At 43.5% G+C, this 20,587-nt stretch overlaps 2 protein-coding genes across 7 annotated transcripts in view; one reads left to right on the forward strand and one right to left on the reverse strand.

The window, feature by feature from the left end:
- Fancc (FA complementation group C) overlaps positions 1-20,587 on the forward strand; it is a 157,504-nt gene that overhangs the window by 117,535 nt on the left and 19,382 nt on the right. For all 6 annotated transcript variants that reach the window (XM_052729084.1, XM_052729085.1, XM_052729082.1 and 3 more), the window contains 3 exons: positions 5,824-5,980; positions 14,650-14,702; positions 16,064-16,163. In XM_052729084.1, the coding sequence (XP_052585044.1) occupies positions 5,824-5,980; positions 14,650-14,702; positions 16,064-16,163 (310 nt within the window). The remainder of the gene's footprint in view (positions 1-5,823; positions 5,981-14,649; positions 14,703-16,063; positions 16,164-20,587) is intronic.
- Positions 14,711-20,587, reverse strand: part of Aopep (aminopeptidase O (putative)) — a 348,639-nt gene continuing 342,762 nt past the window's right edge. The window contains exon 18 of the mRNA XM_052729075.1: positions 14,711-16,142. The gene's annotated coding sequence lies outside the window, so the exon portion shown is untranslated. The remainder of the gene's footprint in view (positions 16,143-20,587) is intronic.

The following is a 20,587-nucleotide window of genomic DNA, read 5'->3' on the forward strand; positions in this document are numbered from 1 at the left end:
AATATGGTAAGTTATAATATAATGAAAATCATACGTTAAAATATGTAACTATAAAACATATACTGCATCTTGATAAAACATTTTGTATAAAATATATAATTATCCAAAATAATTGATAAAAGTTTAGAAAACTTTCAAGAGTATAATTTTTTAGATTTATTTTTACTTTAAGTGTATGAATAATGTTTTGCCTATATGCATGTATGTGCACAATGCATGTGCCTGTTTGCTCCCCTGGAACTGGGGTTACAGATGGTTGTCACCCACTGTGTGGGTATTGGGAGTCAAACCTGAGTCCTTCGCAAGAGCAACACATGTGCTCTCAACCACTGAGCCATCTCTTCAGATCCCTTCAAAAATACATTATTGAAAAGGAATATTTTCTTGTGTATTTACCTTTTATTATATTTCCTTGTAGGCACAAAGGAAAACATCAGAGTATTTAAAATACTTATTTCTTTTATACTAATAGGCTTACAAGATTTATATCAGATATATTGAGACTGGCAAAAAGCATAGTAGAAGAAAGAGAATAAACTTTAAGTGAACCTCTGAAAATATATAAAATTCCCTAAATGTTCTTACCTTTAAATTCTTTTTCAAATACAAAAATATACAAACATGTTCTTTTGAGTGTCAGAAGTAACATTAGCTATCATGTAGTCACTGTGCAGCCCCTCTGTACACTCCTGAGCATGAGGACTGGAAGTGCAGCCAGCTGTGAACCACTTGCCCAGCCTGGTTCAGTGGGGAGGAGGGAAGGGGAGGGTCTAGGAAAGGTGAAAGCCATCAGCATTGTTACAAAATGACCTTGAGCTCACAGTGCCTTGAGTGAGTCTGAAGTGCCCTGCCCACAACAAGGTGCTGTGGGCTCCACACTGAGCTGTTGCTGTGAGTGACTTCTCTGCATTGTTTGAACCTGTGTTTCTTTCTTATGGAAATTTCTGTATTCTACTCAGTCTTAGAAAATCAGATTCATTCATGCTAAAAATTCAAAGCGCAGATAATGCAATTTTTTTCTCATTGTACATACTACAGGTACAGTGCTATGAATACAGAAGCACACACACATACATAATGCCCAAAGAACATTGATGTGATTTTAAAATATTTACTACTATGTTCCTTTAATATGTTAAAAGCACTATGCTTTAAAAAGTATTTTATTAGTATATTTCCCTCAATTCTTTATTTAAATGCCTTTAGACCGAAAATGGGAATTGTTAAACATATAAGAATTTTTTTTTTTTTCAAAACAGACCTTTAGGGCTGGCAAGATGGCTTAGGGGATAAGAGCACTTTCAGCCAAGCCTGGTGACCCAGGTTCAATCTCCAGAACCCACTGAAGGGAAGATAGAATCAACTCCTGCAGATTGTGCTCTGACCTCTATATGTGTTCTGTGGTTTGCCCATGCCTCCACACAACAAAATACTTAAATAATACATAAATGCAAAAAATCTAAAAGCCATATATAATGCCACCAGCACATCTAAAATTGTTTTTAGTTCCTTATCATTGCTTTATGTCTAATCAGGACCTAAGTTCTTCTGTTTTGTAAATTGTTTTTTTTTTAGTTGTTAGAATCAAGAGTTCAAAGCTCTCTATGGTGTTTGGTTCATAAGTTCGTTTACATTTCTTTCAAGCTGTAGGTTGGTTTTGCAAAGTATTTGTTAAAGTAGTAGGTTACCTTGCTCTGCTTTCAGGTTGCAGAACATTTGGCCATCTCTGGTGTAGTGAAGGATGCCAGCCCTCTCCCGCCAGGATGTAGCCTGTGCTCAGTTCCTGAATGCAGATGGGCCTGCCTTGCTGCTTTTCATTCTGATCTATTATGTATTCATGCCCTGTTGACATTTTTAGTGGTAGAGTTCAGTTTGTTTATCATAAAATAGGTCTATTTCTTCTCATTTTTCTTCCTTTGTAGTTTAATGGTGCGTGTGTGTGTGTGTGTGTGTGTGTGTGTGTGTGTGTGTGTGTGTGTGTTTTGCTTGTTTTACCTTCCATATAAACTCTAAAAGTGATTTGGCCTCTGCAACGATACCTCATGTTATCTGGGGAAGACCTCAGCAAGTGTGTGGGTGCCTAGGGAGAACAGCATCTTTGCATGTTACAGCTTCCTGACCACCTGTGAGTACACCTGTCTGTCCTGTCTGTCTGTCCAGCTTCACTCTGTGATCCAGCAGCATTTGCTGTGTTGCCCCATGTGTGCATTTTAGACTTTTCTTACTCTCTAGCTACTGTCTTTTGTTGTGAAATCTTGGCTGTCATCAGTGGGTCATCTTGTTCATCTCAGGTATCCTGTTGTATCATTGCATTTGGGAAATGAACCTGGTAGAGAATTTACATCTCCCATACATAACTCTTAACATTTATAGATGATACATATTGTATTTTCTGTGAAAACTGATAATCCAGAGAAGGCTAAGTTGTTTAATGTTTTCAAAAAAGGTTAAAACAAGAACTTTATATGATAGCTCACATTTGTAATTCCAGCGCTCAGGAGACTGAGAAAGGAGAATTGCCACAAATCAAAGCCAACCTGGGCTGTACCAAGACTCTATCTGGAAAAAAAAAATCAACAAACCAAACAAAGTGAAACACCAAATCGTAATTTTCATGGTTAAAATCTGAAAAGCCAGGGGCTGGTAAGATGGTCAAGGACTAAGAGCACACAGACGCTCTTGCAGAGAGCTCAGGGTTAGTTCAGAGCATCCATGCTGGCAGCTCACACTGCCTGTAGCTCCAGCTCCAGGGGATCTGATTGATGTCCTCTTCTGGCCTCCGTGGGCATCTGCACACACACGACACACCCTCATAGACAGACAACCACATACCCATATAAATAAACATGTAAAGTTGAAGTAATTTTTTTCTATCTTCAATCCTCCTGTCAAAATTTACTTAGTATGTCTGAATTTTTGAGAAATCTGCCATCACCTTTGTTCTTCATGGGTGTTGAGTAATCCTCATCTACAGTTTCGCTGAGTCCTTGAGGTTCTAATGGTTTTACACTAACTCCCACCTTTCATACAGCACAGCACAGTGGAAGCTCCATTTCTGATTGTAGGGGTCCACCGCCTCTCTGTGTCCAGACTTTTTTTTTTTTTTGACAAGAGTTGGATTAAAGCAGACCTTTGGCATCTTTTGTAAACCCCAATAGTAGTTTTCAGAAATTACCAACCAGGAGGCGTGGTGCCCAGTGCACAGGGTGAGGGCCTGCCTGTCCTTGCTCTTATTTCACTTATGATAGAACATTCTCCCTCAGCAACTAATAAAGTTTATTTGGTTTGGAAAGTTATGTCTACTAATCCACAAGGGACAGACTGTCCAGAAATGCTGGGTGGTCCTCAACATGTCCAATTCCAACAGCTTCAGACCAGCAAGTTAACCTAGCAGCCGCATCAGCTGGAACCTTTCCATGGACGCTTTCCTGTGGAGAGCCCATCCGCCACATGTCCACAAAGGAGGCTGACTCAGTGAGCCGTGCAGATTGCTGCTCCACACCCTGTTCCCCTCCCAGCTTGAGCGGTTCCTTGCATGGGCTGTGTGGCCTCCTAGAAACCGCAGCTTTCTTTGACCAACATGGCCTTGCCCTATGTTCAGCTTCTCAACCGCTTACCACAGCACACGGTGGAATTCCTGTGTTTTATAATTGGCTGGGCGACTTTTGCCTTGGCTTCCAAATACAGTCACGTATTTCCAGAAATAGGCTGTCTGTTTCCTCTAAACAACTCATACTGGTTCCTCTTTGTGGTTTAGATGACCTAGAGGAACCTTTTAATTTCTTAACTTAAATGTCGAACCTAGCATTTTATAAAATTCATCCCTGGGAGTCTCGTCCCAGCATCTGCAAGCTGCAGACTGCCTAAAATCTTTCAGAGGTGAGTTTCATTAATCTATGGAGTGTTAGTAATTGAATGTGTCATGTCCTCTGAGCTAAACCCAAATCCAGTGCTTCAAAAACACCGGGGAGCCTGATGACGGCATGCCGAGGTTTCTTTCCCTGTGCTTGAAGCAGATGAAAGAGGAAATGGCTGCATGGCTTCAGGGTTATGACAGAGTAAGGAATATATGTGTGGTCTCTGTCCAGGCTTATAGAACTTTTGTGATTTCCTGAGTAACAGGGGTAAGGGAGCCATCTTTTGGTACAATAAGCCTTTTCCAACCATATGTGAGTTTAGGCAAAGGGGTGAGTCTGCTGGGCCCCCAGAGAACTTCAGGATTAGGGCTAGCAGCAGAGCAACCAGCCTTATTGACCACCAGAACTGGGCATAATTACCAGTGCTGGTGATACACCAGCTCAACCACAGGGCTTGAAAAGCATCCAGGTGAACACAAAGACGTTGCAAGGCTGGTGTACCCAGAGAGGGCATCGGAAGCCCAAGACCATCCCCCATGTGTCTTGTGAGTCTCTTCTGTCTGACCATTCCTAGTTGTTTCTTTTATAATGAATTACTGATTATTGTAAGTAGAGCATTGTTGTAAATTCTGAGCTGCTTTACCAAATTGTTATACCCAAAGAGGGGATCATGGGAAGCTGTTTTTAACCAGAAGACTCGTAGTTTGTGGATGAGTTGCTTACTGATGGCTGCAGTACCCATGGGTAGTTGGCATCAGAGTGGTATCCAGAGAAATAGGAGATTGGCATGCAAGAAAACATCTATGCAGTTGATGAGAGAAGTGTGTAAATACAATTAGCTCCTGGCAGCATGGATGACTAACACCAGCTGACCACATAAGGTGACTGTGTGATACGTGGCAACTGTATGACTATTAAGTTAGAAAACAACACTTTTGAGAGTCAGAGGCATTCCTGTTCATAGTTATGAGCTTGTCACACACAAGCTGGGGTATATCTTTACTCCAAGATGGAGGAGGCTCAGGTATTAGTGACATGCTGAGCAGTCCCCCACCCAGGCAGTGTCCTCCCCCAGGTTAAAAGCTGGGGGTTCTCCCTGACATGCCTGTAACCCCCGCAGTGTGTGTGGGCAGAGGAGTGGTATGGAGAAAGGGAGTTGTTGTGCTAGCTGGCTGCCAGCCTCGCCAAAAGAAAGAAAAAACAAAAACAACCGTGCACTGTAGGTTCAGGAATAGACCCTGCCTCACTTCTTCGAAGGAAGGCAGAGAGTGATAGAGGAAGAGATCTGATGTCATCCTCTGGCCTCTGCATACATGAATTCATGGAAATACACTGTCAAACATACTTACACTACACACAAAAGACAGAAAACTGAAATAAAGCTACATGAAATGGTTTGGCTGTAGTATAAGGTTCATTGTGCACCAACTGGGTCACCTCCCATCAAGACATATATCCACATTTATTGAGTATTCACAGTGTGGTCTGTGATGCGTATTACATGTGTGTTGCTACATTGGATCCTTCTAGCTACTTTTGTTTTACAGATAAGTAAACTGAGACTATGAAGGGACAGATAACTTCCTTAGGGCTCTGGACTCAGTCCAGGTCTCAGCCTACTTCAGATGTTTAAAACATAGCATGCTTTTTAACTTTATGTCTGTATTTCCTGGACATTGAAGGGGATTTTATTCAACTCGTTTTTCTTTTTTCCCTTTCTTTGATTTGTATTTGTTTATGCTTTTGGAAGAAGTCTTCATTTTCTAAGCATTCCACTAAGTTCTTAGGTGGGTGATTGTCACAGTGTTTTGCAAATAGGTGCAAAATACTGACTGCTGCCAAGACCATGGTGAGAAGCCTCACATACCTGATTAGTAATTGCCATTTGAACGTTACTCTCTCTTTTTTTTTTTTCCTTTTTAGGAATCTATTTCTGTTTAACCTTCTGTTTCTATCTTGCTCAAAGGAAAAAGATCATTCTGCCCACGTGCTCTGTGGTCAGCCTCTGGTTTCGGCATCTCCCCAGTCTTGAAAAATCAACGCTGCATCTTTTTGAAAAGCTGTTCTCCAGCAAGAGAAATTGCCTGAGAGAGATGGAGTGCTGTATAAAAGAGTCATTGCTGGTACGTGCTGGGCTTTGGTGACAAGAAAAATCCTTAAGGGAACTGGTGAGAAGAATGTCTTTCGTTAAAGAGTGACAGAAGTAACAAGTATAACCAGAGCAGGGCCTTTAGACTTACCATCTCTGTTTTGTTAGGAGCGTCTAATGCTTCCTCTGATTAGAAGTGCCCTAATTTACGTCTGCATGTATTGGCTCCACCCACCTCCTGATGCTGTTCTGTATTTGCACTGTTCCACCACATTGCCCCATTTCACAGGAGAAAACAGACAGGCCATGTCCTTACTCCTTACCTATGGCATGTGTAGAATGTTGTTCCCAGGGGTCTGAACAGGCCAGAGATGCAGAATAGGCTTTTAAAAATTACTGTTTTTCATTTTAACATGAGGAACATGTGCTTAAAACAGAGGATCTTATAAGGAAGAGAAAAAAACAGTTAATACAAACTTAGAAAGTGAACTTCCAGCTCTTCACGAGGAGAAAGTAGAGTATTCAAGAGAAACAAACGAGGTCAGAAAAATGCTTAAAGCAGCAAAACCAGTTGGACTTGCGTAAGTTTTCTTGTGGGTGAAGCTCCTGCATGCAGAAGCTCCCACTTCCTCAAGAGCCCTAAGGTCTTGGGATCAGCGGCCACACTTCCAAGCAGTGGTCAGGGCCTGGCTAGTTAGAATGTCTGCCTTTAGTGGGGTTAGTGAGGTTCTGTAAGAACCACTGTCCCCAGGGGGAAAAAAAACCCAAAACTACACATCACACAATATCTGGTGACAATTTCACCCTAAGAATCATGTTTTCCCTAATGAGGGCCAGGACCTCTTCTTTAATCCAGTGACAGGTTGAGACGAAAATATCTTTCAAATGAACTGCTTTCTGGTAAAGATACACAAAAGAAGAATAAGCAAAAGGTATGTGAGTGTTGGTGTGTGTGTCTGTGTAAGGCAAACTAAACTGAGCACCGTGGTTCACTGACTTGTTCCAACTACTCAGAAGACACAAATCCGGGGTCAGTTGAGCCTAGTTTAAAACCAGTTTGGTTGGGTGACCAAAGGTGTTGTCGTCAAGTTTGGCAACATGAGTTCTATACCCAGGACCCACAAGGCAGAAGGAGAGAACCAATTACCACAAGTTGTCCTTTGACCTCCCCACACATGCTATGACATGTATCCCCCCCCCAATGAATAAAATATAATTAAAAAACAGCCTGGATAACATAGCAAGACCACATTAAAAAATATGAAAAAGATTTACTGTGTACAGAGTGCTAATAAACCAGCCAGTGTCCACAGAAGAAACTGCCCACCTCTGCTCCAGGAGACCAGTTCCTTCAAGCAAAGGCCCAGATTTTGGTGAAGTCCTCAGTGAATTTAAAGGGCTTGTTCACTCAGGCAAGCCTCCAGCCACCAGTGCCTGTTCAGTGTGCATGTTTGCAGGGCAGGGCCATGGTGACGTGTGTGTCAAGTGCAGTCTACAGGCACCAGTATTTCCTCTTCTAGAAGGTGTTTTATCTCAGTTTCCTAGTGTCAGGTTTTGGAGTGAAAGGTCCAGGACACCGACTGTCTCATCTGCATATCCACACACAGTTGTCACCCAGCATGGTTACAGAGAGGAGTTTGTGCTATCAGAGCAGTCATGTGAGTCCTATTAAAAGTTGAAGTCCGGGCGGTGGTGGCGCACGCCTTTAATCCCAGCACTCGGGAGGCAGAGGCAGGCGGATCTCTGTGAGTTCGAGGCCAGCCTGGGCTACAGAGTGAGTTCCAGGACAGGCACAAAGCTACACAGAGAAACCCTGTCTTGAAAAACCAAAAAAAAAAAAAAAAGTTGAACTTGAGCTGGGCATGGTGATGCATGGCTTTAATCCCAGCACTCGGGAGGCAGAGGCAGCGGCAGCGGCAGCTGGATCTCTGAGTTCGAGGCCAGCCTGGTCTACAGAGTGAGTTCCAGGGCAACCACGGCTGTTATACAGAGAAATCCTGTCTTGATAAACAAACAACAAACAAAAAAAATAGAACTTACTATGTTTCCAGGAATCATAATGTGGCTGAAGAGCAGGGCAGTGCAGGTGCAGTGGCACCACCTTACAGGAACCTCAGGAGTCTCCTCTGTGTTCTCAACGGCTCTTGTGGCCTGGAGTAGCTGATGGAGGCAGTGAGTTCCCACAGCAGTGCAGGATAGTGACAGCTCAACTCAATGGCCAGGAAACTGGAAGAGTGTGTATCTGCCTTGGTCATGACCTAGACTGAGGAAGGTGCTGAGACTGCCTGGCTGTCCTGCATTGTTGAAATCTCTGTTCAGATTGGAGACTGTAAGGAGTCAGTCATAGGGCAGCAGTTGCTCGAATTCTTGCTCTTTTACGTGTATGTACATATGTATTTACATTTGCATACATGATTGCTGCTACTTACCACTTTGAAAAGTTATATAGAATCTTAAGGCTAGAAATAAGAGTGCAGCTTCCTTAAAGATCTTGTAGATCATTCTAGAAGCCCTCTGACAGCCCCTTCCAGATTAAGGTAGTAAGTTAGTTTGTCTAGTAAATGTCTTTATTTCTAAATTAAATGTGCACATTGCGACTTATTTATCTCTGGTCTGCCTTGCTTTCAGTGCAAAACGATGACACTGGGTTATTGCTTTCAGACTGCTTATAACCATCCTTTACATCGTCCCTCAGTGGAAACCTTCCCAGTCCCATGGACTGTCTGTGACTGTTGATGTTATGAGTTCTTCTCTGAACCTTGTCTGTTACCTAGAGCCTTCAGCCTAAGCCATCCTTATGTGAACACAGGAAAGTGCTCCTCCCATAGACACTGTATTGAGGGAACCTCAGACTGGTTGGCCGTAACCTTCCTCATCAAGGAGCTTAGAAGCAGTTTATCAGGATCATGTGTGGGGAGCTTCAGAGCTTTTATTATGGTTGAGGAGGGGTTTGAAGGGGTGTTATTTGGTTTAATTTATTGTGGCATTACCAGGATGTGACCTCTCTATGCCTTGTGGTTCATGGAGGTAATTACGATGTAGACAACAAGCTGGAAGCCACTGATTGGCTTAGGCAGTTCTTCTCCACCATATTGAGCACCATATTGAGCCCACAGAGCAGAGCTCAGCAGGATAGAATAAGCCCGTGACCTGGCTGAATGATTACAGGGGTAACTTGAAGAACCTGCTTCCTAATTACATCTTCTGATTCATTTATCGCAGTGCAGCATCTTCGAGCATTGACAGGGCCATTCGCAGTATCAGATCTGTAAGACTCAGCTCGACTGCGGCATTTTGCTGCCCAAGAAACCTGATGCCAATTGCATTAGCGCTGGATTCTGACAGTAATTAAAGTGTGATGGTCTACATAACTTATGTTTTGTGTGGAACACTGTTAATTATATTCCCATCTCTTGGGACTATCCAAAATGATTCCTGGAAATTCTATAGTTACCCAGATATAGCAAAAAAAAAAAGATAAAAGTGCTATGCAAAGTATAATGACCTCCCTGAATGTCCTTTGGCCTTTCAGAGACTTCAGAGGCCTGGAAGTTTCTGGTAAGACAATGAATAATAAGAGACTAGTCTGACGTTGCCTTAATTCTGCATGAGATGTGTGTGTATGCACATGTGTGTGACTTGTGAAATAAAAATACATTCTCAAACCTGTTTATGTGTGAGGTTCAACCTTTGGCTTCTCTACTCTGGATTGTCCCAGATCATGGCTGCCTGCCATAGTTGCTGGCCCCAGATAGATCAGAGTATTAACCCCAGTTTGTCATTTACTGTGCAGACTAAAAGTTTCAAAAACAGATGGTCTTGTGTTTCCTTTGACAGAGCAGTCACCAGGAGACCATAATCCGTAGCCTCAGACCTGACCTTAAAAACTGACGTCAAGAGAAGTAGTGAAAGCCACTTGCTAATTATGCAGCCCTTTTGGCACTATGCTCTTTGCCCAGGCTGGCCTTGTATCAAGGAGGCTGTTTTACTGTTAGAGTTCTGTGTGTGGAGCCCAGAAAGCTATTGTTTAGGTCCCCAATTTGAATGAAAAGGGCTGGCTGGATGGCAGGGTGGCCTGTGTTTGGCTGCTACACTGTGCTACGTGCCAGAGCCAGGGGCACCGTGGTTCCCATGCCCTCCTGTGCACTCCTTCGTGGGCTGACCCGCCTGCTGGAAGCCACCACTTTGGGACCTAGGAGAGCTGCCCCAAAGAGGGGGTGCATGGGAGGTGGGAGGCAGGAGGTAGGGTAGGGCTTTTGTTTTACTCTGATCTTAAGTCAGAGACTATCCCTCATTAATTATCTTACTTAGAAGAATTGGTAGCTCAATAAAAAGTACCATTGTGTATTTGAGCTTCAGACATCTCAGTGTATTCCTCCTGTTGGCTAGGAAGTGTCTTTGTTCTCATTCTTCAGAGGGCAGTCACTGTGACTTCAGAAGGAGAAACTGCCCAGAAAACCCCTGCACAATGCCATCACTAAAATACAATCAAAGGGGTAACTCCTGTCCTCAACGACGTTGTTGATTTTTTGTGTATGAATATTTTCCACTTGTGTTCTAGCATTTTCTTTTCCTGCATTTTCGTTAGTGTTCTTGAAGTACTTCCTGCTTGAGCTCTGATGTGATACATGCAATTAAACCAGAACTGGAGTAGAAGACTTAGCCATGGTGGACCATAGAAGTGTTGTGGGGCTTCTGTCTATGCTGCACTTTGCAGTGTCAGCCTCAGGAGGGCACCAGATGCCCCAGTATTGTCTCCAAAGAAAGCCAAGGATGCAGGATAATCTTCATTCTTGGGGTTGCAGGACTTGTAGCTACTGGAAGGTAGTGGGGAAAGAGGACCACAGACAGATCACAAAAATAGTGGACCATGGCAGTCTCTCCCACCCAGAGGTCAAGTTGAACAGCAGTGGGACCTGAGAAATTTCCTTTGAGTATAGGCGCACAGGGACCAGAGCCAGCAAAGTTTGTCCATTGTGCAGAGCTGGGCATCCCACAGTGTGCACCCCCCCTTCTCTGTCCTGACATTGAGACCTCACGTAAACTTACAATGTAAGAGCACATTTGGTACTTGTTAAGGTTTTAAGCCCAAGAATGACAGATTTATCACTAATTAAACAATAATTGCATTATGGGGTACTGAAAATCGCTTGTGGTATAAACAACATCTGGCAAAGATTAAAAAGAGCGCTCAAATTTGTTGTAAGAAACAGGAATCTTTTAAAACAAAATGGATTCTAAAATGTGAAAGGGTTATTTAGTTTTATGTTTAACATTTTAAAAATAGAAAATGCCTTATTACATGATAAATATGAAGGTTTTTTTGTATAGGTAGTTTTTTTAAGCTAAATCATTTTTAATTCAGTAAATGAGTTTATTGTTGAAGCCTATGAGGAATATTCCTTTAGAAAAGGCTTTTCTTTTTGTTTTGTTTGGATTTGTTTGCATTTATGTCTCTCATAGTCACCTTTTAACTCATGTCTGTATACAGAGAGGGGTGTCTCTTGTCAGTAGAGCAGGGGGTTGACTCGATGGGGGATGGGCTGCCCTTCTGGTGTTCAAATTGGAGGGGAAACTTCTCAGCTGATTTTCTCAAATGACTCTTTTCTGAGTAAAGCATCAAACAATATTCAAATGAACCCATCCTGAACTACTGAACATGAGTCTGTGCAATCGAAGACTTGTGACTTCAGTCTCCCTGGTCCTCCATTGTCTTTTTCTGAGAGGTGTTCACTTTTCTCAGTGAATCACTTTATGAGTTTCCTTTCTTGTTCTCTCTCTCTCTTGCGCGTGCACGCATTCACATGCATGCACACACACACATACACATAATCCGAAAACAATTGATAGAAAAAGTGTGTCCTGTTCTTGAGAAATGTGCTGTGAGTTCCCGGCCTCTTTGGAGTGTCAGGTACCTTGTAGTAACCCTTGATGCCTTGGGAGGAAAATAGCAGGGTTACTGAGCTCCGCGGCCAGCGAGAGTCAGCACCACTTGCAGAGCTCATGGTGCAGTGGGAAGAAGCTGGCCTCCAGCGCTCCTCACCTCTCTTACTGATGCTCTGTCCATGTTGACTCATCTTGAGTGTCATTGAGAGATGGAAATGAGCCATCCTGGGTAGAGGGAACATAGAGGAAAGAGTCTCATCAGATGGTGAGGCTGTGTACCTGACAGAACATTCTGGCTCCCAGCAAAGGAAGAGGGTGAGGAGGCCACAGGTCTTCATCATCATCTGTCTACCCTCAAATGCTTATTGAAAGTGAGGAGGGCAAGGAGAGGGTAGAGTACCGTCTATTGATGGCGTGGTTTCCCTGGCATGAAGCCGTCTCCACGTGAAGATTGTTAGGCCAGATGGATGAGGGTTTGAGAAGGAACAGATTTTTGAGGGATGGAGGAAAACAGATGAGCAGATGGAACCTGAGGCAGCGTTGCCTTTTCTTTTTCCTTATTTTAGTAGGAAAGATAATTGCATGGATCTCGTGTTTTAGAGCAGGTCTGTAGAGCCCTGGAATGCAGAGCGACCTATGATGTCCCACCTGACCTGTAAAACACTGTGCAGAGGACTTAGATCTCCCTCCTCCTCACAAGGACTCTGTAAGAGGTGGAATTTGGCTTTCGGAGAAGCATGCAGAAAAGCTTTAGTTCTGGTGAGAAAATCAGCTTAAGTGTGTCACAGGGACCTGAGAATCTTTGGTTTTTATGAAGCAACTTACTGACACTGAAATGATGTTCTGGGAAAATCTGCAATAGAGAGTGTGGAGGAGAAGGGTTCTCTCAGTGAGAGCAGTAAGGAGGGCTAAACGTCAACCCTTGGCATGGCTATTTCAGCAGACGCCCTGCTTGTCTCTTCCTGTTTTAGAATCTAAAGTTTCTTGTGGAAGCTGGGAGAAAACCACTAATCTGAAGTCCCTACAAAGAAAGACATCTACATATAGAGTCCAGCCGCATAGAGAGTGGGTGGACTCCGTGGCCTGTTTGGGTTGGAATTGGCAGCTGAGCTGTTCAGAAGGAACCACTGCATCAAAGTGAAGCTCACCCAGTTTTGTCTTTGACAAACTAGGTTAGAACACCCTTCCTTGTGTCCTCTTGTGGTTTTGGTAACCACCCAATTACCTCTTACATCTTTTTTTTTTTTTTTTTTAAGAACTTAGAAATTCGTGTTCTCAGACCACATGATTCTCAAACTTTCAGTGGCTGGCGGGCAGTGGTAGGGTGGTGGTGGTGGTAGTTAAGGCATTTGGAATAAAAATAAAATGGCTTTACTTCCCTGAATCCAGTTCTGGTCTTATTTTCCCTCGGTGCACATTCAGCACTGTGTCTGTGCCTGTGGGTGTGTGACTTTGTTGGGGGGCTTTTGACTTTGTTTTTAGAAGGTGCATTCCTACACAAAATGGAATTGTCCTGGCAAACTTGGCTGAATTCTATTTCTTTAAGACATGCAATTTGCTTTTCTCCTGTTTGGACTTTTCCATTATGATCACATAGAAACTTTTCAGTGTCTTTTGGGTCTATGTCCAAGTGCCCTAACAACTGTTAGTGTTTACAGTGAGTTTGAGGGACAGGCAAATTAAATGACTTTCTGAGATCAAAGCCAAGAAATAACCTGTCCTTCCTCTGTTGTTCACTTCTTAAGTAGGTAACAAGTTTATGAGAATCTGAGGTTCACTTCATTTGGACAAAAATGTATATTGGCAAAGGGTTAGAAATCATGGGTTACTTTATTTGAAAATCAGAAAGCATTAACTTGCGTAAATGTCTTTGATTTGTCTGTGGCAGTCTGTAATGCTCACATATGACCACTAGATGGCACATATTCCATGTTTCAAGTTAAGCTGCCATGGCAGAACTAACAGATGAGAAGCCAAGGAGATTGACACTCAGCTTCAGGGTTGTTCAGAAAAGTGATGCATAGGGCCTGAGATGGCTATGAAAAATGTTTTCCAAAACTAGTCATAGCAAGCACAAAATGACTTCAGAAATTCTCTTATTAGAACCTGGCCTATTCGTATCTAGATGCCACTATGAGTTTTATAATGCAAATAGGTTTTTTGTTTGTTTGTTTGTTTTGATCTCTCATAAACTCAGGTTTTAAGTACTGACCAAAAATACATGGAAGCTGGTAAGGCCTACTGAGGCCCTTCCTAGACCCCAGGGCCAGCTTCTTTGGACTGAAACTGTCAAAAACCCACCACTAGGCTATTCTGGGACTAACTAGAGAGCTGTCTATCACTGGGTGTCATGCAGCTGTGCTTTCCATTAACCACTAGGTGTGCCCTGCACCAAATGTCCATCTCAGGGGGCAGAGGGGGCGATGGGGTGGAGGGTAAGCAGACCGCAGAGGCTGCTGCTGAGGTACCTATAGGCCAGCTGAGGAGGTTCTAGGGTAGGTCTTGTGACCTCTTGTAAAGTGGTTTTTAACTGCTCATGAAACTTACTCTTTTTTTTTTTTTTGCTACATCATACGGGCTTATTATAGAAAATATGAGATATAATAGGAATACAAAAATAAGTGAAGTTTGCCCAGAGAACCATTGCTGTCATTTTATGTGTGGGTTTTTCTATGCACCCAGTGCTCGTTCTGCCTAACCTAAAGGAATGTGCCCCCTTCTGGAGCAGCCATAGACCCCCTGTTTGCCTGATAATCCAAAGTTGCTATTGATGGGTACCTGTTGTATCTCACTATTCATTGTCTTTTCCTTTTACAGCCTCAAGCAGCCTGCCACCCTGCCATCTTCAGAATTGTAGATGAAATGTTCCGGTAAATACAGTGTCTTTGGGAGTAGTTGATCTGGAAATGCTCAGCTTCCAAACATAATAAAAGCCTTGCAGTAGTCTCTGGCTGTCATGGAAAAGTAGATGCTTGAGTTTTTGGGTAGTTAGTGGTGAAAACACAGAAGTCATTGCGTACTGAAAAGACAGTAGTAGCTAGGAATGAGGCAGTATTCTTGAGCCTTTTTATACTCAATGATAGAGAAGTGGGATTGAATTAGTTAAATATACATGCAGGGTTTTCCCCAGCTCCAAGTAAAGCAAGCAGTACAGCCCTTCACCACACGAGGGCTGACTAGGCTTTGTCAAAGACCCTGAAGAAAGCCAAGAGACACAGAGCTGTTCTGAACAGAGCCATTTGAAAGGCAGAATAAACCCACATTACAACAGCATGGTGGTTTTTATTTTAAAGACTCGGGTCCTGAGGGCATATGCTGACTTTAGAAGACCAGTGATAAGGAGTGTGTAACACACCAGGTTGGCTCTGCTCCTGAAGTTCATGGGGGTTGTAATTGTAGAGTCCTAATGACAGACTAAGGCTTCCAGCCCCATGTGGGTGTGAGCAACTAGGGTCTGTATCTGCCTTCAAACCACTCTCTCTCACATAGCTATGGAGGAAGGGCTCTGGGGTAGACAGCAGGCTCAGGAATTTTCTAAGATTTATTATTTTTATTTATGTGTAGGTATATATGTGTCTGTTTGGGTACATGCAGTGGTGCAGGTGCCTGCAGAGGTCAGAGGTGTCAGAGTCCCAGGAGCTAGTTGCAGACAGTTGTGAGCTGCCTGATATGGATGCTGGCAATTGAATTCAAGTCCTCTGGAAGAGCAGCAAGTGCTCTTAACACTGAGCCATCTCCCCAGACCTAGGAAAGGAAGTTTGACAACCAGTACATCACCATTTGTGTTGCTCTTAAAACATACCAACTTTAACTTAAATGGCCACAGATGTAAGAAGACAGGAGTGTTTTTGTTTAGGGATAGTCAAGTTTGAAAAAAGATTTTTTTTCTTAAACAAAAAGGAAAGTTAATTGTATAAAAATGCATGGAAACCAAACCAAGTACACCTGGTTTCCCTGCTCTCTGGTGATTCTGACTGAGTCTGTCACTCTCCAGGCAGCTCTGTCCCAGCTGCTAAAAGCAAAACACCCGCTGTTGGTACTGTTTGAGCCATGAACATGAAGGTGCTTGAAAACAGTAGCCAGCCCATGAGAAGGGCGAATGAGAAGGACTTGAGGGTGGCTGCTTCCTCCTGCCTCACTCAGGATGAGCTCCGAGCAGCTCCAGCTGTGGCGTGGGTTTGGGATGTGTATGGAGCAGCAGCCTGTTGTCATCTCACTTTGCTTTGTTCAGGTTTGTGCTGCTGGAGACTGATGGAGCCCCAGAAGTACTAGCTGCTCTTCAGGTATTCATGTCGTGCTTGATAGAAGCTCTGGAAAAAGAAAACAAGCAGGTACATCACACTACGAGTGCTGCTCAGTCACTTCAGAGTGAAGGAGGCTGCTGCGGGCAGAAATTGTGTTTTTCTGGTGTTGGAGACCACCCACAGCCTCACACATGCCAGGCGCATGCTTTGACACTGGCTGCACTCCAGCCTTGTTTTCAGAAATGTTGATGGAGTCTTGTTCACAAAGAAAGCTTCCAAAGGACCACTCCTGCAGAGATGAAATGTTTTAACTGAAAGTAAAGATTTTTGTCTGTCTTCCCATGCCCTGTGCCTGTAACCATTTGCCCACTGCTGTGTCTTGAGTGCGTCTTCATATTGGCCTCTCTCTAGACGGAAAATCCCTACCAGCCCTCATCCCCCCTTGCTATCTGTGTTTACCTTCTGTCTGCCGCTGGCCCTGTGGCCAGCAAGAGACATTATGTAGTCTACCTGGGATGATGCAAACTGTAAGCTGGGTGTTCTCAACGATCATTGTCTTTATTCTCACTAGAGTCCCCGAAGAGAAAGGAGGTGGGGAAAGGGAGGAACTTGAAGAACTAGTAGAAGTTAGATGCCGTCAGTAGACCAGAGGACTCCAAGCTCCCATCAGCAGAGGTTGGACAGCACCTGTGAGGGCTGCTGGTCAGTTAGAATGACCATGTGAAGCAGGAGCTTTTCCTATCAAGCAGCCTTGGCCACAGGGATGATATTTATGTGGTGCTTTGCCTACTTGGAATGGCACTGGTTCTAGACATCTTTCCTGTGAAGGATGGCCTATTCTCCTATGCTGCTGTCTGCAGTCTTACTTAGGAGGGCAGAGCTAGGTTGTTCAACCCTCTAAAATCCTACTCAGCCCAAGGCTGTAGAGTTCTCTCAGGTTTTAGCAGATGTTTCTGCTTTCTAAGGCAACCATAAACATGTTTGGTTTATTCTTGCCATCCCTCTTTCCCTGGGGAAATTAACTCGATTATAGCAAACAACATTGATGATTCCCAGCTTGGCATCTGGGAGGAGACCTCAACCAAAAGGCACTGGCTGGCACTCATTGTTTTGAACACAGCTGTAAACATGTGCTATCCTGCTTTATCCACTCTTGGTATCCCCAGGGTAGAAATGGTCCATCAAACCTTGTCCTTGGTTGGACTTCTGGGTTGCCCAAGTTGGGACAGAGGACAAGAGAAAGTTTTTTTCCTTAGCATTGACTTGAATGTTGTTCTGGGTTTGCCTTGAGTGCCTGATGGCCTTGGTGCTGTAGATTTGAACTGGAGTTATAGTGCCTTTAATTTAAAACAGTGACTGCTGGGCACATATGTCTAGGAGTGAGAGGGCAAGGTAGGAATCTAGAAACAAACAAGAGTTTATCACCTGCCTTCGGCTCCACGCACAGGTGAGCAGCAACCTCCTGACCTTGCAAACACCTTCATGTACACATGTGATGATTTATGAGACACACACACACACACACACACACACACACACACACACACACACATGGGCGGCACATATGACCCCTGAGCCTAGCTTCTCTATTCGGTGCTTTAAAGATGGTGTTAGGCCTCTGACACTGGTGAGAGGTGGCTTTGTGGCAGTCCACTGCACAGATGTACCACAGCATAGCCATTCTCTAGTTCCTGGCACTCGGCTATTTTTACCTTTTACCTTTTATTTTTGTAAACATTTTGTATTGAATGTTTTTTGGGTGACAAGAATAGAAGTGCCCATTTATGGGGTGCAGAGTTAGGTTTCACAGGTCCTGCCATGTTGGTTACAAAGTACAGTGCTCTCTTATCCCACTCATATCCCTTTGTCAGAGAGGATATTGTATGTGCTTCTTTCCAATCTATCCTTTCCTCTTAACCCAGTGTGGGGAGCATGGAACAGCACTACTTAGTAGCAGGCAAGAACTTGAGCTCATACTCTAAGCTTTTGTGGAGTACAGGCAGCCATGGGTCAGGAGGAGTTCCAACAGTTGAACAGATAGACAGTTGGTTGTGTTGAGTCTCCCACAGATGAAGTTATCACATTGGGTGGAATATTGTTAAATCCAACAAAGCTGACAAGAACAGGAAGGGCCTCAGCATGGGAACTATACCCACTTCTCACTAAGGCCCCTGGGACAGCAGGGCATGGAACCACAACTCAAGGTGATCCCAGAACTGAGGTAGGAAACAGAGCTCTACTAGATGTCCAATGAAGGAAAGAAACAGATGGGACAAAAGAAAACCATGTCAAGAGATAGCTTCCATCCAGCATGTTAAAGGGATGTTCATTTATGAAAATCAAATGATGGAGTAAAAAGGCAGGTATGTCAGATTGGATTTGAAACAAGACTAAGTATGTGTTGTTTCCAGAGACCCCATTCTAAAGACAGAGGCTGGAAGTGAAAGGAAAGATAGCTGCTGCACAGAAAGGAAGTGCAGGGTTCTCAGGCATAGAGAAGACAGATTTAGACAGTGGCATTCACAGTGACAGAATAGCTGTTCATCAGGAGACATGCCAGTCATAAACATGCAGGGATTCAGAATGCATGAAGCAGAACTGATGGCAGAAATGGACAAACCCAATCCCACATAAAATACTTGGAAGCTGGTTTGCTGAGGGCAACTGAAACAGCCCCAGATACAATAGCAAGAAGCCATGTGCAGGAGCCTTCAGGTCTGTTCCCCTGACCTGCCCTTCTGCTTCTTGGTTTCTCTCAGGCGAGCAGTGACCCCTCTCCAGGGCTGGGAATCAAGCCTATGGCCTTATATGACAGACTCTGGCCCATGCAGCAGGCTTTCTCAAATGCAGATACATAGGCTGATTCTCAGACTAAGTTGGACATACAAAGGACCTACAAAAGCCAGAAAGCAAACAGTTTGAGGACTCATACTTAGAGTAATTAAGCCAGTGAGGAGTTGACAAGACAGACAGCGTCTAGATACAGGAGATGCTAGGGCAGTGTAGTGAGGAAGTATATAAAGACAACTGGATACCCATTGAGGGAAGGGGTATACCTCAGACCACCACAGAAAGCACACAGAACGTGTTCTGAGATGGATCATAGGCTTCAATAGGAAGGTCAAAACTATAAAGCCCTTAGGAGAAAATGTCATAGCATATCTTTTTTCTTTAACATTGGATAATCAAAGATTTCCTAGAAACAATGCTCAAAACAAAACATTGGCCATACAGAAAAAAATAGATAAATTGGGCTTCATTAAAATATAGTGTCTGTTCTGTGGTAGATGCCTTTGAAGATGAACAGGTTGTCCAGCAGCTTAGAGGAAGTATCTGCAGTATTCATCCTAGAAGACTTTGTCTCTTACAGCTTCATAGGAAACAAGAGCCAGGTTTTTGTTTTTTGGACGCATACTTCAGAAAGCTATTCAAACTGTTGCTGAGCACATGAACAGAGTTCAGCATCACCTGCCACACACAGCAAGCTCAGAAGCATGCATGTGTGAAGTAATGTTTCATGCCAGGCAGACCAGCTAAAATTAATGAGTTCCAGAACACCCATTATTGGCAAGCAATTCTCATCCCGAGATGGTGGGAATGGAACATTGTTGGCCTTGAAAAGCTACCTCTTCCATGGTACTCACCCTAGAAAATTGAAAGACCTGTCCACAAAGACAGACTTGAATGTCAGTAGTAGTTTTAATTCTAGTCATCTTTGAGGGGTAGATAAGCAAATCCTGGTATATTCATTACTTCTAAGCAGTGCAAAAGAATGAGCTGTGTATGCAGTCAGATGAGTCCTGTGACCACGAAGACTAGATGCAGAAGCATGCACACTCAGTGTGTCTGTTTATGTGAAAATTGGGAATAAGTGATCTAATTCTTGATCTCTCCTGTTGAAATAAAAATATTGATTGTCAGGCTAGGGTTGGAGGTTGACTTTAAGAGTCCTGGGGAACTCCCCAAGGTGACAGCAGCATTGTGTGTGTCATGATGGGGTACTAGTCAGGTGGATTCACAGACTCATCCAGGATTATCAAGCTATATACTTAATGGCCTGTGTAACTTATGTGTTGTAGACTTTACCTGGTTTTGTTGTTGCTTGTTTTATTTCAAAACCTCTGTGCCTTTGGGAAACACTGGTAAGTAAGTATAGCCTCATGCTCTCAGCATAAGAGCTGCCTGTTAGAGACTTTGATTGTCATAAATGCCACACTGAGATCCCCAGTCCCACAAGTGTTTAGCAGCCCTCTCTAAAATATAAGATAATGTTTGTGGCTGGGTTTGTGTGAGGAGAAACCTAAGTAGAGATGGCAGCAAGATAATGTGACTTCCCTAAGTTCCAGAAGATGACTTTTAAAAGATACTGTTTTGGCTACTTATAAGATTACTGGAAGCATGCTTATAAAAGTGTTTGAGGCTGCATCCTGCTGCGTTAGTACAGTGGGTCTCTAGGGCAGACAGGCAGAGGTCTGCAGTGTCCTCACAGCTTTCCAGCCCAGCATTCACGC

The sequence above is a fragment of the Peromyscus californicus genome, unplaced genomic scaffold, assembly GCF_007827085.1.
Source record: "Peromyscus californicus insignis strain IS unplaced genomic scaffold, ASM782708v3 Scaffold_8__1_contigs__length_139910024, whole genome shotgun sequence".
NCBI lineage: Eukaryota > Metazoa > Chordata > Mammalia > Rodentia > Cricetidae > Peromyscus > Peromyscus californicus.